At 32.6% G+C, this 11,450-nt stretch overlaps 4 protein-coding genes across 4 annotated transcripts; 1 reads left to right on the top strand and 3 right to left on the bottom strand.

Moving 5' to 3' along the window:
• The first annotated feature begins 370 nt into the window (after nt 1-370).
• On the top strand, nt 371-4,992 carry LOC128393904 (DNA polymerase subunit gamma-1-like). Its single transcript, XM_053354129.1, has 3 exons — nt 371-1,297; nt 1,422-3,293; nt 3,384-4,992. The coding sequence occupies exons 1-3, from the start codon at nt 1,088-1,090 to the stop codon at nt 4,734-4,736; spliced, it is 3,435 nt and encodes a 1,144-aa protein (XP_053210104.1). The 5' UTR covers nt 371-1,087; the 3' UTR covers nt 4,737-4,992.
• LOC128393910 (motile sperm domain-containing protein 2-like) lies at nt 4,993-7,142 on the bottom strand. Its single transcript, XM_053354140.1, has 2 exons — nt 6,404-7,142; nt 4,993-5,966 (listed from the first exon to the last, which is right to left on the bottom strand). The coding sequence occupies exons 1-2, from the start codon at nt 6,518-6,520 to the stop codon at nt 5,115-5,117; spliced, it is 969 nt and encodes a 322-aa protein (XP_053210115.1). The 5' UTR covers nt 6,521-7,142; the 3' UTR covers nt 4,993-5,114.
• A 1,932-nt stretch (nt 7,143-9,074) lies between these two features.
• On the bottom strand, nt 9,075-9,864 carry LOC128393917 (cyclin-dependent kinase 2-associated protein 1-like). The gene has a single exon (XM_053354146.1). The coding sequence runs from the start codon at nt 9,710-9,712 to the stop codon at nt 9,278-9,280; it is 435 nt and encodes a 144-aa protein (XP_053210121.1). The 5' UTR covers nt 9,713-9,864; the 3' UTR covers nt 9,075-9,277.
• Nucleotides 9,865-9,962: 98 nt separating this feature from the next.
• On the bottom strand, nt 9,963-11,283 carry LOC128393916 (superoxide dismutase [Cu-Zn]-like). The gene is made up of 5 exons (XM_053354145.1): nt 11,090-11,283; nt 10,838-10,982; nt 10,632-10,771; nt 10,417-10,557; nt 9,963-10,349 (listed from the first exon to the last, which is right to left on the bottom strand). Exons 1-4 carry the CDS (start codon nt 11,156-11,158, stop codon nt 10,450-10,452), a joined length of 462 nt encoding a protein of 153 aa, XP_053210120.1. The 5' UTR covers nt 11,159-11,283; the 3' UTR covers nt 9,963-10,349; nt 10,417-10,449.
• Between the last annotated feature and the right edge of the window lie 167 nt (nt 11,284-11,450).

Here is an 11,450-nt window from a genome sequence, read left to right as displayed (position 1 = left end):
TTTAGTTTGGTAAAAAATTGTAATTAGTTTAATTTATCAATTGCTCTTCACTCTGATCATTATGATTAGTTTTTTATTTTCTATCAAAGTTAATTTAACATTGAAAAAGATTCAAATTGATTCTAATTGTTGAAATAGAAATTTTTTTTTCTCATTCAACTTGATTGTAATTATCTTGATCTAGATATGATTTAGTTCAAGTTTTTCCATGGTAAACAAGTCAATTCTGAATGAAACCAGTTGATTAAATTTATTTTATTCTCTAAAAATTATTCCTCTTTATCAACTAATTAACTATTAAAACTAATTGAAAGTTTGAAATCAAATAGAAAATTTTTCTTTCTTTTCCCACCAGAGGGCAGTAAAATCGTTTTCGCAAATGTGTTTACATTTTGGTTTGTTTTGGTAAACTGGCCTGTTAAATTTTAATTTAATTAAATTTACCTGTGAATTTGAAAGTTAATTTTGTTCTATTGTTGTTTGGCTAATCACAAGGATCAGGTTGATACCTAAATTGTAATATTTCACCAGTTACTTACATTGTTTTGGTTACTCTTAAAACTGAACCGTTATTACATAGCAACCATGTGTTTTCTTGTTTTATTTTGTGTCATACCTGATGAGCCAACCAATTTTTGGACCTTTGGACAATCGCCACAATTTTGAAAAGGACTCTGGTCCGAGGAAAATATTTTTAGGAGAACGTTTTGAGGAGAACAACCCTTTATTAGGAGTAGGCGAACAGGACTTTTTGTCCATTTATTTGTGATTTAACTTGTCAATTAATATGTAATTCGACCTCAGGGGAGAAAAATTTGTTATTTATTTTATTATTATTTTGCATTCTATTATTTTTCCCTTCCTTGTCCCTGTTTTCCCTATCCCTTGGTACGGTAGTCGCAACCGGATACGATGAATCTTAATTCATCGGTGCCTCCCCTGAGGTCGCTGTCAAAGCTTCAAATAAAAATTTTCATCTTCAACATGTTGTTGATGTTTTGATTTAACTGATTTTTTGATTATCTTTTTTTTATCTAATTGTGATTGTTTATTTTTCTTAATTAATATTAATATTACTCTTTGGTCTATGGAGAGGCTTTTTCGTAGACAGCTGTCATCTCAAGTAGGTGGAGGTTCTGGTGTCCGGCGAAATGAGTTGTACATTCAAATGATATCAGAATGTTTTCGGAATAAATTGTTTGGAGATAAATTAAATTGTTCAATTGATGGAAAGACAATTGACAAAGTAAAATCAAGTCTTGCTGATCATGGTTTATGGAGATTATCAAAGAAAAAGGTTGGTTGATTATCTAAAACAAAGAGAAATTGATAGATTTCTCTTTAATCTTCTGGTTACACAATTGGTTTCCCGCTAATCCAGTTATTCCTTTGTATCTCTATCTCTTTTTTTTCTTCTCTAGAAAAATGTAATTAGTAAATCAACAGTGGAAGATGGTCCAATGTATCCTTCTGATCCAGCTCCTTCCATTGAATTTAAATTACCTAATTTGGTTGGTAACAATATAGAGGAACATTTCCAATCAATTGGTGAAAAATATTCATCGGCTTACAAATCGTTAGCCGATGAAATTGTCTCCAAACCTTTACCCCAATTACCAGATAAATGGAGTTACACTCAAGGTTGGACTCGTTATGTGATTGATAATTATGGCCAAATGATTAAATCGAAAGTTGATTATCCCGATGAGAAAGTATTAATTTTCGATGTTGAAGTTTGTATGAATGATGGATCAGGTAAACAACCAACTTTAGCTGCTTGTGCCTCACCTGATGCTTGGTACTCATGGTGTAGTCCAAGGTTGATCAATGAAACAACTGAATTAGATAATCTATCAGTTAAATATCAAACCAATCAGCAACAATTAAAACTCAATGAAATGATAACCATGGGTAGTTACGCCAGTTGTGAGCGATTAATCATTGGCCACAATGTTTCCTTTGATAGATCCTACATAAAAGATCAAAATTTAATCGATTGTGATAAGACCCGTTTCCTTGATACAATGAGCCTTCATATCAGTTTATCAGGATTAACCGGATATCAACGAGCTTTATCCTTTTCCTACAAGGTGGGCAAAAAGAATGGAATGAATGATTTATCGTTGAAATCCAAATTTGAGAACGCTGGTCACCCTGATCCCGGTGGATGGCAAGAACTTGGCTCATTGAATAGTCTTAAAGATGTTTATGCTTTTCATTGTAAGAAAGAGATGAGTAAAGAAGAGCGAGATATCTTTGTGAAAGGTTCACTTTCCGATGTTCGAGAAAATTTCCAAGAATTAGTCACCTATTGTGCTGGTGATGTGATCGCAACACATGAAGTTTTCCGATCGATTTGGTCTCAATATCTTAATCGATTTCCTCATCCGGTTACTTTAGCTGGAATGTTGGAAATGTCAACCATGTATCTACCGGTGAATATACCCAATTGGGAGCGATATCTAGAGGAAGCTCAAAGTGTTTACAATGATTTAGAGAGAGAAGTTCATTTATGCCTTCAATCTCTTGCTAATCAAGCCTGTTCTCTATCGAAAGATAAAAGTTATTCCAATGATCCATGGCTTTGGGATTTAGATTGGTCAACGCAAGAATTACGATTCAATAAGGAAAAGATTAAGAAGTTGAATGCCAAAAAATCGTCTAAACCAAAAAAGAATGGAAAAAATGTCAACAGCAAAGTAGAGATTGAAAAAGTTGAGAATGATACTACAATCAGCGAAACTCAAAGTACCATTGATAAAATTTTAACCACAGAAAATTTAATATCCAAAGTTCAACCTCTTCTCCCTGGTTACCCTGCTTGGTATCGAGATCTATGTGACCATCCATTTGGTGGTTCTAAACTACGAAGTGATGAGAAACTATTAAAATGGCAACCTGGACCTTCCCTGATTAGTACATCAATGAGAACATCACCTAAATTGTTACGAATGCTTTGGAAAGGTTATCCTCTTCATTACGATGATACACATAAATGGGGTTACCTTGTGCCCGATTCGTGGTCAAATACCAATTCTTCTGGTGAATTTCCCTTGGAAGAATATCTCAAAATTGTGAACATTACCCAACAAGAGAGACAACGAAAAGATGATAAAAGATTACAATTGAAAACGGCTGATCCCGATTGGATGGATCATGAGTTATTCGATGAGAATATAAGTCTCGAAGAAGATGATAATGAACATTCTGCTATTAAGATGTTCGGTTGTAAATTTTATCGACTTCCACATAAAAGTGGCCCCGACAATAAAGTGGGAAATCCATTGGGAAAGGTAAGAATATCAAATGACAATAATCCATGTGAAACGATTAAACGATTAACCGATTAACTTTTTTTCCTTTTTTTCTCTGATTATCTTTAGGAATTCCTTAGGTATCTTGATGATGGAACTTTATCAACATTCCTTAAGAAAACTCAAGCTCAATCATTTCTACAGATTAGTAAAACGCTTTCATATTGGAAGAATTCAAATAAACGGATCTATTCACAACTAGTGGTTCCAATTGATTCATCGGGTTATGTTGGAGCTTTATTGCCTCGAGTAATTGTGGCGGGAACAATAACTCGAAGAGCTGTTGAACCAACTTGGTTAACCGCATCAAATGCCGTTTCAGACCGATTGGGAAGTGAATTAAAAGCAATGATTCAAGTACCCAAAGGATATAAATTGGTTGGCGCTGATGTTGACTCGCAAGAGCTTTGGATTGCCTCGTTAATTGGTGACTCTCATTTTGCCAAAATTCATGGTTCAACTCCGATCGGTTGGATGACCTTACAGGGAAGCAAAGCAACCAAAACTGATATGCACTCGAAAGTGGCAGAAATGGTTGGAATTAATCGTGATCAAGCTAAAGTGCTTAATTATGGTCGCATTTATGGAGCGGGTAAAGCATTTGCAGCCCGATTTTTGAAGCAATCAAATGAAAATCTCACTGATGATGAAGCGAAAACAAAAGCGATCAAAATTTACAAACAAACGAAAGGTACACGAGTTAACGTTACCGATACGGAGAAACGGTTCATACGGAAAGAGTGGAAAGGTGGAAGTGAATCTCAAATGTTCAACAAATTAGAAACAATTGCCCTCTCACCCGAACCCTGTACTCCCGTTTTAAACTGTAAGATAAGTACAGCGCTACTACCGATTGAGGTTCGACAATCATTTGTACCAAGTGTAGTTAATTGGGTTGTTCAAAGTTCAGCGGTTGATTATCTTCATCTGATGCTGGTAAACATGAAATGGCTTCTAGATGAGTTCAATATCGATGGTAGATTTTGTTTATCCATCCACGATGAGGTCAGATACATGGTCAAAGATGCCGATTGTTATAAAGCGGCACTTGCACTTCAAGTAACTAATCTGTTCACGCGATCAATGTTTGCCTCGAGAATGGGAATGTACGATTTACCTCAATCAGTTGCTTTCTTCAGCTCCATCGATATCGACACTGTGCTTCGTAAAGAGGTTTATCTTGATTGTAAAACTCCGTCCAACCCTCACGGCCTTAAATTGGGCTATGGAATTGAACAAGGTGAAAGTTTGGATATTTATCAGCTTCTTAAACGACCCGAAATAGCTAAGTTAATTACTTGGGAATCGAAAAGTTCATCTGAAGGTGAAGGCGGCGATTCTAGTGATGATGTTGATCCAACTATGATTTTCACACTTATACCAAATAATAATTCGGAGAAAATTAATCAACTATCAACTTAATTCGACTTTTAAAATCGAATCAACAATTTGTTAATTATTTTAATAGAAATTTATGTAAATAATTCATCTCTTGCATTTTCTCATCCGATATTCTGTAAATTAACTAATTGTCACCTTTTCTTTTTGATCTTTTTTTCTTGTTGATTATATTTTCTCAATTGATCTCATGTAATATTTAACGTTTCACTGTTAATTGTGATCAACTTTAATTGATCACTTTCGTATAGTTTGAATAAAGTTTATTTAATAAGTAAAATTTCATAAAGTAAATTAAAGTTTATTGTTTGAATTTACATTGTAATTCTGATGTATCATACAATTTAATTGTAGTTCGAAGTAAGAAAATATTTGGATCTTGATTCTCTGTCGATAGTTGATTTAACCACTAATTGCTTGTGCCACTTTAAGTGCCTCACCTTGAGTTAATTTACCTTCGGCACGAGATTTTAATTCATTCGCAACTTTAGCCGCGAAATCGGTTTCACTGGAAAGGTCATCGTAAAGTCCAATCTCCTTGACCAAAGGTTCATAAGTTTTGGCGATTTTAACACACTGGTCAAGAGGAATACCACAAGCAAGTCCATATTCAACGGCCGTTGGACAGTCAAGTGGAACCATTTGTTTACCTTGATAAGGTCTAGAACAAGTTCCCCCCAAATAATCAGGTAAATTGGCCTGATCAATATACTCGTTGAGTTGAGATCGAGAAATGAATTTGAGTATCGATCGTCCGTTTTCAGGGATCCAACTCTTGATGAAATTATATCCCAACCTTAGGATCGGCGGCAAATCGACCAGTAAAATCCTCTTGACACAAGCGGGTGTGTAATTTTTAAGAACCTGAACCGCGTGTTTGACGAAATCGAACTCAGCATTTCGTATACCACACCCAGAGAAATCAATGAGAATGGTAAAGAATGAAGATGAGCAGCGATTTTCTAGATCGTAGAAAAACTTTGAAGCCCATTTAACCGCATGAGGTACCAAGGGGCCACATCGAAGGACATATCGAACTCTAATGTGAAGGGTTACATTTCCCTCTTTATCGGGTTCGTAGTCAAACATCGCGTTCACGAAGTAAAACTCTTGGGGAAATGAATTCGAGGGTAAAGTAGCGAATCCTTGATTTCGACGCCATTCAAGTGATTCCAAAATCATCTTATAAGCGGCATTCGTTGAGCGATTGCGAGCAATTAAGAAGCGTTTAACGTACCAATCGTCGGTTAGAATCTAAAGTTATAATGATCAGAAGAACAAAATAGAAAACATTAATTTCTAATTACAATTACAATTTGATGAAAAACAAGTTAATTGTTCAGTCAATTAAAAATGAAATGATCTCTCAAGGTTTAATTATGACGATTATCTAATTGTGGTTGGGAGTCTCACAACCAACAAAACAATTAAGGCAGCAAAAAAATAATCTAAACTTATAATCAAAGGGATGAAATTAAATTTTAATTGTTAATTTAGTCTTTTAGGTGTTTTTCATTCAACAATTAAGATAATTACACAAGATAATCAAGATGATTCAATGAACAGAACAAACAGAATTAAATTTATGGTATAATTTTAGTCGGACAAAATTAAATCATCAACAGTTTAAGGTATTAAATTGTAATCAACAGATTGTTAATTGAACATTAATTAGTAAATTGTATGCTTACCTTTTGAATATCATTCTCATCAAATTTATCTCGATTTTTGGGTAAATTGTCCTTAAATTTATCACGAATCGTCTTAATTGCCACCGAATCTTTTAATTTCTTTTCCAAATCACTCATAATGATTAGATGATTGTTCACAAATTAATCACAATAATTTTGAGAGATGAGAATCCAAACAATTTAACTGTAAAGTGGCTGATCAACAAGTGACCATTTCAATGTCCAGTTTCCGTCCAGTAGCAAAGTTAAATCACAGAAACGAAAAGTTAATTAGGAAAAATTTTCAAACAATCACAATTAATTACGATCAACAGTTAACCTCAACAAGTGGACATGCAACAAACACTGACCTAAACAAGTGAGAAAATAAACTAAATGAGAAGAGAAAAGAATATTTCAAATTCGAAAGTAAAAAAAAGGCTGGACCTTTACTATTCTAATGAATGACCATCATCATGGAAGATGAATGATGATAATCATGAGAGAAATAGAAAAGAAAAAAAAAACTTTTTTTTCTTCGTTGCGATCAACACTTTCCTCTAAAATTAACCTTAACCTTTGAAATCCATTCACTTATCGTTAAACTGACCACTAATTACTAATAACCAGCAGCTTAATAGGTCATCGCTTGAGGCAATAATTGACCAATGAATCAATGGCCAATAGAAAATTAAATCAAAAGAAGAGTAAAAAAAAAAGATAATAGAAATTGAAATTATCCATTTACTTGTTAATCAAGTTTCTTAATTAGTGAACAAACAAATATTGTACTAACCTGTTATTACCTGTTGTAAATCAATTACCTTACCAAGGTTAATTAATTAACTAATTAGTTGACAAAGATAAAGAAAAACAATTATTTAAATTGTTAGAGAAGAAACGAAAAAAAAAATAAACAATTAAAGTGACCTTTTAATTGTTGACATTTTCATTAATCGACTTTTCTTATTGGATTTATAATTGATTTCTCTAATTGTCCATCTAAATTTTAAACTATTAAATTAATTGTTGAGATTATTAAATTACTCAAGATTCACTATTGACCTTTAATTTGATTCTGAATACAAATATTAACTGACCATTGGGCAGTTTATTTGAACCAAATCAGTTTACATATAAATTGTTTACCAGGTCAAAGTTGTTTAATATGATTGTTAATTTTTGAGAGTAACAATTAAGTTAATCGGATTAATAAGTTTTGTATGATACAATTTATTAAGGAAAATTAACCAATATTGTAAACAATTGTAAAATTAAATTGATGAAAAGAAAAGTTTAATTGTTCAAATTAAAAGTATACAATTTAAAAGCACTAAAAAGACAGAAAATGATTACAATTAAAGTAATTTAGTTAATCTAAAGGGTCAACAATCATGATAATCTAATTTAATTGATCATTGGAATAACAATCAAGTTAAAAGAAAAGGTAAAAACTAATTGATCAACTAATCAACATGGTGAGTTAATCAACCAAATTGGTTTCCATTGAGAAACCATTGAATCTAATGATGACCATTAAAAGTAGTGAATCAGATTGATTGGCAGTTCCATTGGTTAATTGTGATGGTCAGTTAATTGTTATCAAGAATTACGAACACAAAGTCTCATGGAAACAATTATAATCATTATGATTACCGCTAATGCGAGGACAGTGAATACGAAAAGAAGCATTAATTGATTAGCCTCATCGTCCATCGTTAATAATTGTTGACGAAATTTGGTTGTTTGACAAGAAATGATTAGTTGGAACAATTAAATTCAATTGGTTGAACAATTTAAATAACAAGAGGCAGAAGCAGAAAATTGATTAACAAAAAGATTTGACAAAAACTGTAATCAAAATAAAAACTGATTGTTGTTTTACTTTAAATTGATTAGATTTGACAAGATAAACTAAATCAAATCAAATCACTGAGTCTGCGATTTAATCATCATTATTATCATCTTCATCAGTTGTCTTCCATCATGAGGATAATGATGAATTGTCATCTAATCAATAATGAAATTAAGTTTAGAGAGAGAGAGAGAGAGAGAGAGAGAGATTAATCTTGAGATTAATTGTTTTCTGCTCGACTTTTCATCATCATCAAGTAAATTTAGATGATTAGTTTTCCTCAATACATTTGGATTAACCTTGTAAATTGATTGTTGTTGTTAACTAATTGAATCTACTCACATTACACATTAAGTTTAGGAACAATTTATCAATCAATCACTTTGACTCTCATCTGGTTTTGTATTAATACTTTTGTGATGGTTAATCAAACATACACACAATCTGTTTACATTTGATCAACAACAATAATAACAATCAGCTGAACATTTAATTGTCAATTTTGTAGCCTCTTTATTATTATTAATCTTACCTTTTATTTTGATTGGTGATTATCCTGATGATATAAAGGATTAACTTTATATATAATTTGTGAAACCTTATTATCAAATTTTGGTTTAAAACAATAAATCACTTTAATTGTTATATGGTTTCCATTTAATCCATTTCATTTGGATTAACCTTATTCCTAAAGATTCTGGATTAGTTAGGATTAACATTTCACTTGACTGAGTTACCAAGTTTCCAACCAAATCCATCTCAATTGTTACCGTTATAGTTAAACCAGTAATTTGTTGTTCAACCAATTGAAAATCTTTTGGTTTGTTGTTGATTAGATGTAATTATATAAGTAAAGAAAAGTTTCTTCGTTTATTAGTTGAAGAAGGATAAACAATTTCAACTTAATCAGTTAAGTTTGTTTGCTTATTTTTGGTGGAAAAAAATTGATTACGATCATCAGGTATTGGTCACCAAAGGTAACAGGTTAGGAATAAATAAACCAAATAAAAGCAGGTCAATTTAGTTGGCGAAATAATTAATTAGTGAGATCCTCCACTTCTCTCTCCTCCTCCTCCTCTTTCCATTTCAAGAATACATTCTCTAATTAAAACTCTTGCATGAATTAGACCTCGTTTAAATCGATCAGTGGATGTTTTTGATCCAGAGTAAATTGGCCTAACATCTTTCGACATTTCATCAATCACCGTTAACAATTGGTTATATTTAGATGTTGATTGTCCACCATTACCTCCATTACCATTGCCACCATTGGTTGTTGAACTATTTCCACCCATAGTTTGATAACCAGGATACAAAGGGATATTACTTGGGATAACAACAAGGGTCGGTGGACCACCGGTCAGAAAATTTTGCTGAAATTGTTGATTACCACCAAGGGAAAGGTTCATCTCGTTTGGAATAAAATTACTCTGTAAGTTACTGTTGCCACTGTTGTTAAAGCTCAAAGGATCCATGGCAATAGAGAATAAAAATTATTGGCACAAGTAGAAAGTGAGAGAACAATTAAAAATTGAGAAAAAGAAACAAGTGAAACAAGTGGACAATTCAAATGAATTTGGAAAAAAAAATTTTCGAAAAACAGCTGATCGACTTTTCTGCTGCCACCTATTGGAGAAAAGTTGAAAGAATAAGGAGAATCTTTTTTTTGTTTGTTTCCATTTTTGGAATTTAAAATTTAATTGTAGTTGACTTTTCCTTTTTCGATTAATTTTTTGAATGTGATTCTAATTTATTTTGGTTTGACAATATTGAAAGATGGATTATAAGGGGAGGAAAAGTAAGGAGAAAAACATTAAGAACTGGTTATCTTTTAAAATCTAATTGGATTTTCAATGTGAGTGTTTATGTTGGTGATCTTAGTGAATTTTTTTTTCTCTCGTTAATGACTTTGTTGATTGCACTCGGCTCGCTAATTGTTGAGACTCAATTTTACATCATCCCATTGAATTAACAATAAATGCTTTGGCAGATAACCTGGTTGTCCTTGGATTTTAACAGGAAAACAAGTACACAAACTGAGGAGAGAGACTAACAACCATGTTGAAAAAATAATAGATACAAAATAAAATACAATCAGAGCATTGGAATTATCTGGAAGAAAAGGAAAAGGTTAAGGTTAGAATTAGAAAATCTATTAGAAGGTTTCACTTTAATTTACCTAATGTTAATCAAGGTGATTCTTTCCAATTTACTAATTGGAAACACCGATGACACCACAAGCCGATCGCGCACCGGCATTTCCAGTGGTTTTGCTCAATTCATGACCTCCCTTACCAAGATCATCAGGATCGGCATGGACCTTAATTAACAAAGAGAATTAGAATTCAATTAGAGAAATTAAATGAACCAAAACCAAGGAACACAATTACTTACAACAATTGAACGACCAATAACTGAAAGTGAACCAGTAAGACTGACCAGAGAATCTGCTAATTCAAATGTAGCCTTTCCCGAGGCATCAGCTTGGACATTTCCTAGATCACCAATGTGTCGATTCTCATCAGCAGGAGCACCTTCAAAGAAAATCAAAGTAAATCTAAATAAAAATGAACAATTAAACAACAATTAGAATCAATTACCATGTTCCTTTTTGTGTGGATTAAAATGAGGACCAGCAGACATACAACCGTTTGTATTGTCACCAAATTCATGGATATGGAAACCATGAAGAGCACCAGGTTTTAATCCAGTGATTTCACCTTTAACCTTAGTTGCTCCTTCAGCCTAATAAACAATAAACAATCACCGACACAATTAAAATCACCACAATTAACTAGAAACAATCAAAGCAAAAAAACAAAATGGCAGAAATTATGTAAACATAAACTGACCTCTTGCTCCAAATGAACTACACCAGTAACACCGGCATCTCCTTTAAGGACACAAACCGCTTTTACCATTTTAATTGTTGACAATGTTGACGAACACAAATCAAATTAGAATATCTAATTAGAGAATTACAATTGAACAATTAAGAGAATGACAAATGATAAGCAAAAGCGAAAGGATGAAAATAAAATCAATCTCTTCTCGAGGTTTCCTTATATTCCCGCCTCAAGTCCCTCCTACTCTTCCCAATGGATCAGGTGAACAATTTAAATTAACAGTTAATCCATTAGAATTAAATTCTAATTGTTTAGTCAACTTTCCCTTAATTTGTTCACCAATCAATTTAGCTTGACAAAGTAATCA

The sequence above is a fragment of the Panonychus citri genome, unplaced genomic scaffold (genome assembly GCF_014898815.1).
Source record: "Panonychus citri isolate SS breed McGregor unplaced genomic scaffold, ASM1489881v1 Contig00139, whole genome shotgun sequence".
NCBI lineage: Eukaryota > Metazoa > Arthropoda > Arachnida > Trombidiformes > Tetranychidae > Panonychus > Panonychus citri.
The sequence above is the reverse complement of the archived record's forward strand: the minus strand, read 5'-3'. Positions and strand labels throughout refer to the sequence as shown.

What these genes read in the sequence shown, in the direction of transcription:
- LOC128393904 (XM_053354129.1), top strand. Translation starts at nt 1,088, where the DNA reads ATGGAGAGGCTTTTTCGTAGACAGCTGTCATCTCAAGTAGGTGGAGGT. An exon ending in GGAGATTATCAAAGAAAAAG is followed by an intron (nt 1,298 to 1,421) that starts GTTGGTTGATTA and finishes TTTCTTCTCTAG; the next exon opens with AAAAATGTAATTAGTAAATC. An exon ending in TGGGAAATCCATTGGGAAAG is followed by an intron (nt 3,294 to 3,383) that starts GTAAGAATATCA and finishes GATTATCTTTAG; the next exon opens with GAATTCCTTAGGTATCTTGA.
- LOC128393916 (XM_053354145.1), bottom strand. Translation starts at nt 11,158, where the DNA reads ATGGTAAAAGCGGTTTGTGTCCTTAAAGGAGATGCCGGTGTTACTGGT. An exon ending in TCCACACAAAAAGGAACATG is followed by an intron (nt 10,772 to 10,837) that starts GTAATTGATTCT and finishes TTTTCTTTGAAG; the next exon opens with GTGCTCCTGCTGATGAGAAT. An exon ending in TTATTGGTCGTTCAATTGTT is followed by an intron (nt 10,558 to 10,631) that starts GTAAGTAATTGT and finishes TTGTTAATTAAG; the next exon opens with GTCCATGCCGATCCTGATGA.
- LOC128393917 (XM_053354146.1), bottom strand. Translation starts at nt 9,712, where the DNA reads ATGGATCCTTTGAGCTTTAACAACAGTGGCAACAGTAACTTACAGAGT.
- LOC128393910 (XM_053354140.1), bottom strand. Translation starts at nt 6,520, where the DNA reads ATGAGTGATTTGGAAAAGAAATTAAAAGATTCGGTGGCAATTAAGACG. An exon ending in ATGAGAATGATATTCAAAAG is followed by an intron (nt 5,967 to 6,403) that starts GTAAGCATACAA and finishes TTATAACTTTAG; the next exon opens with ATTCTAACCGACGATTGGTA.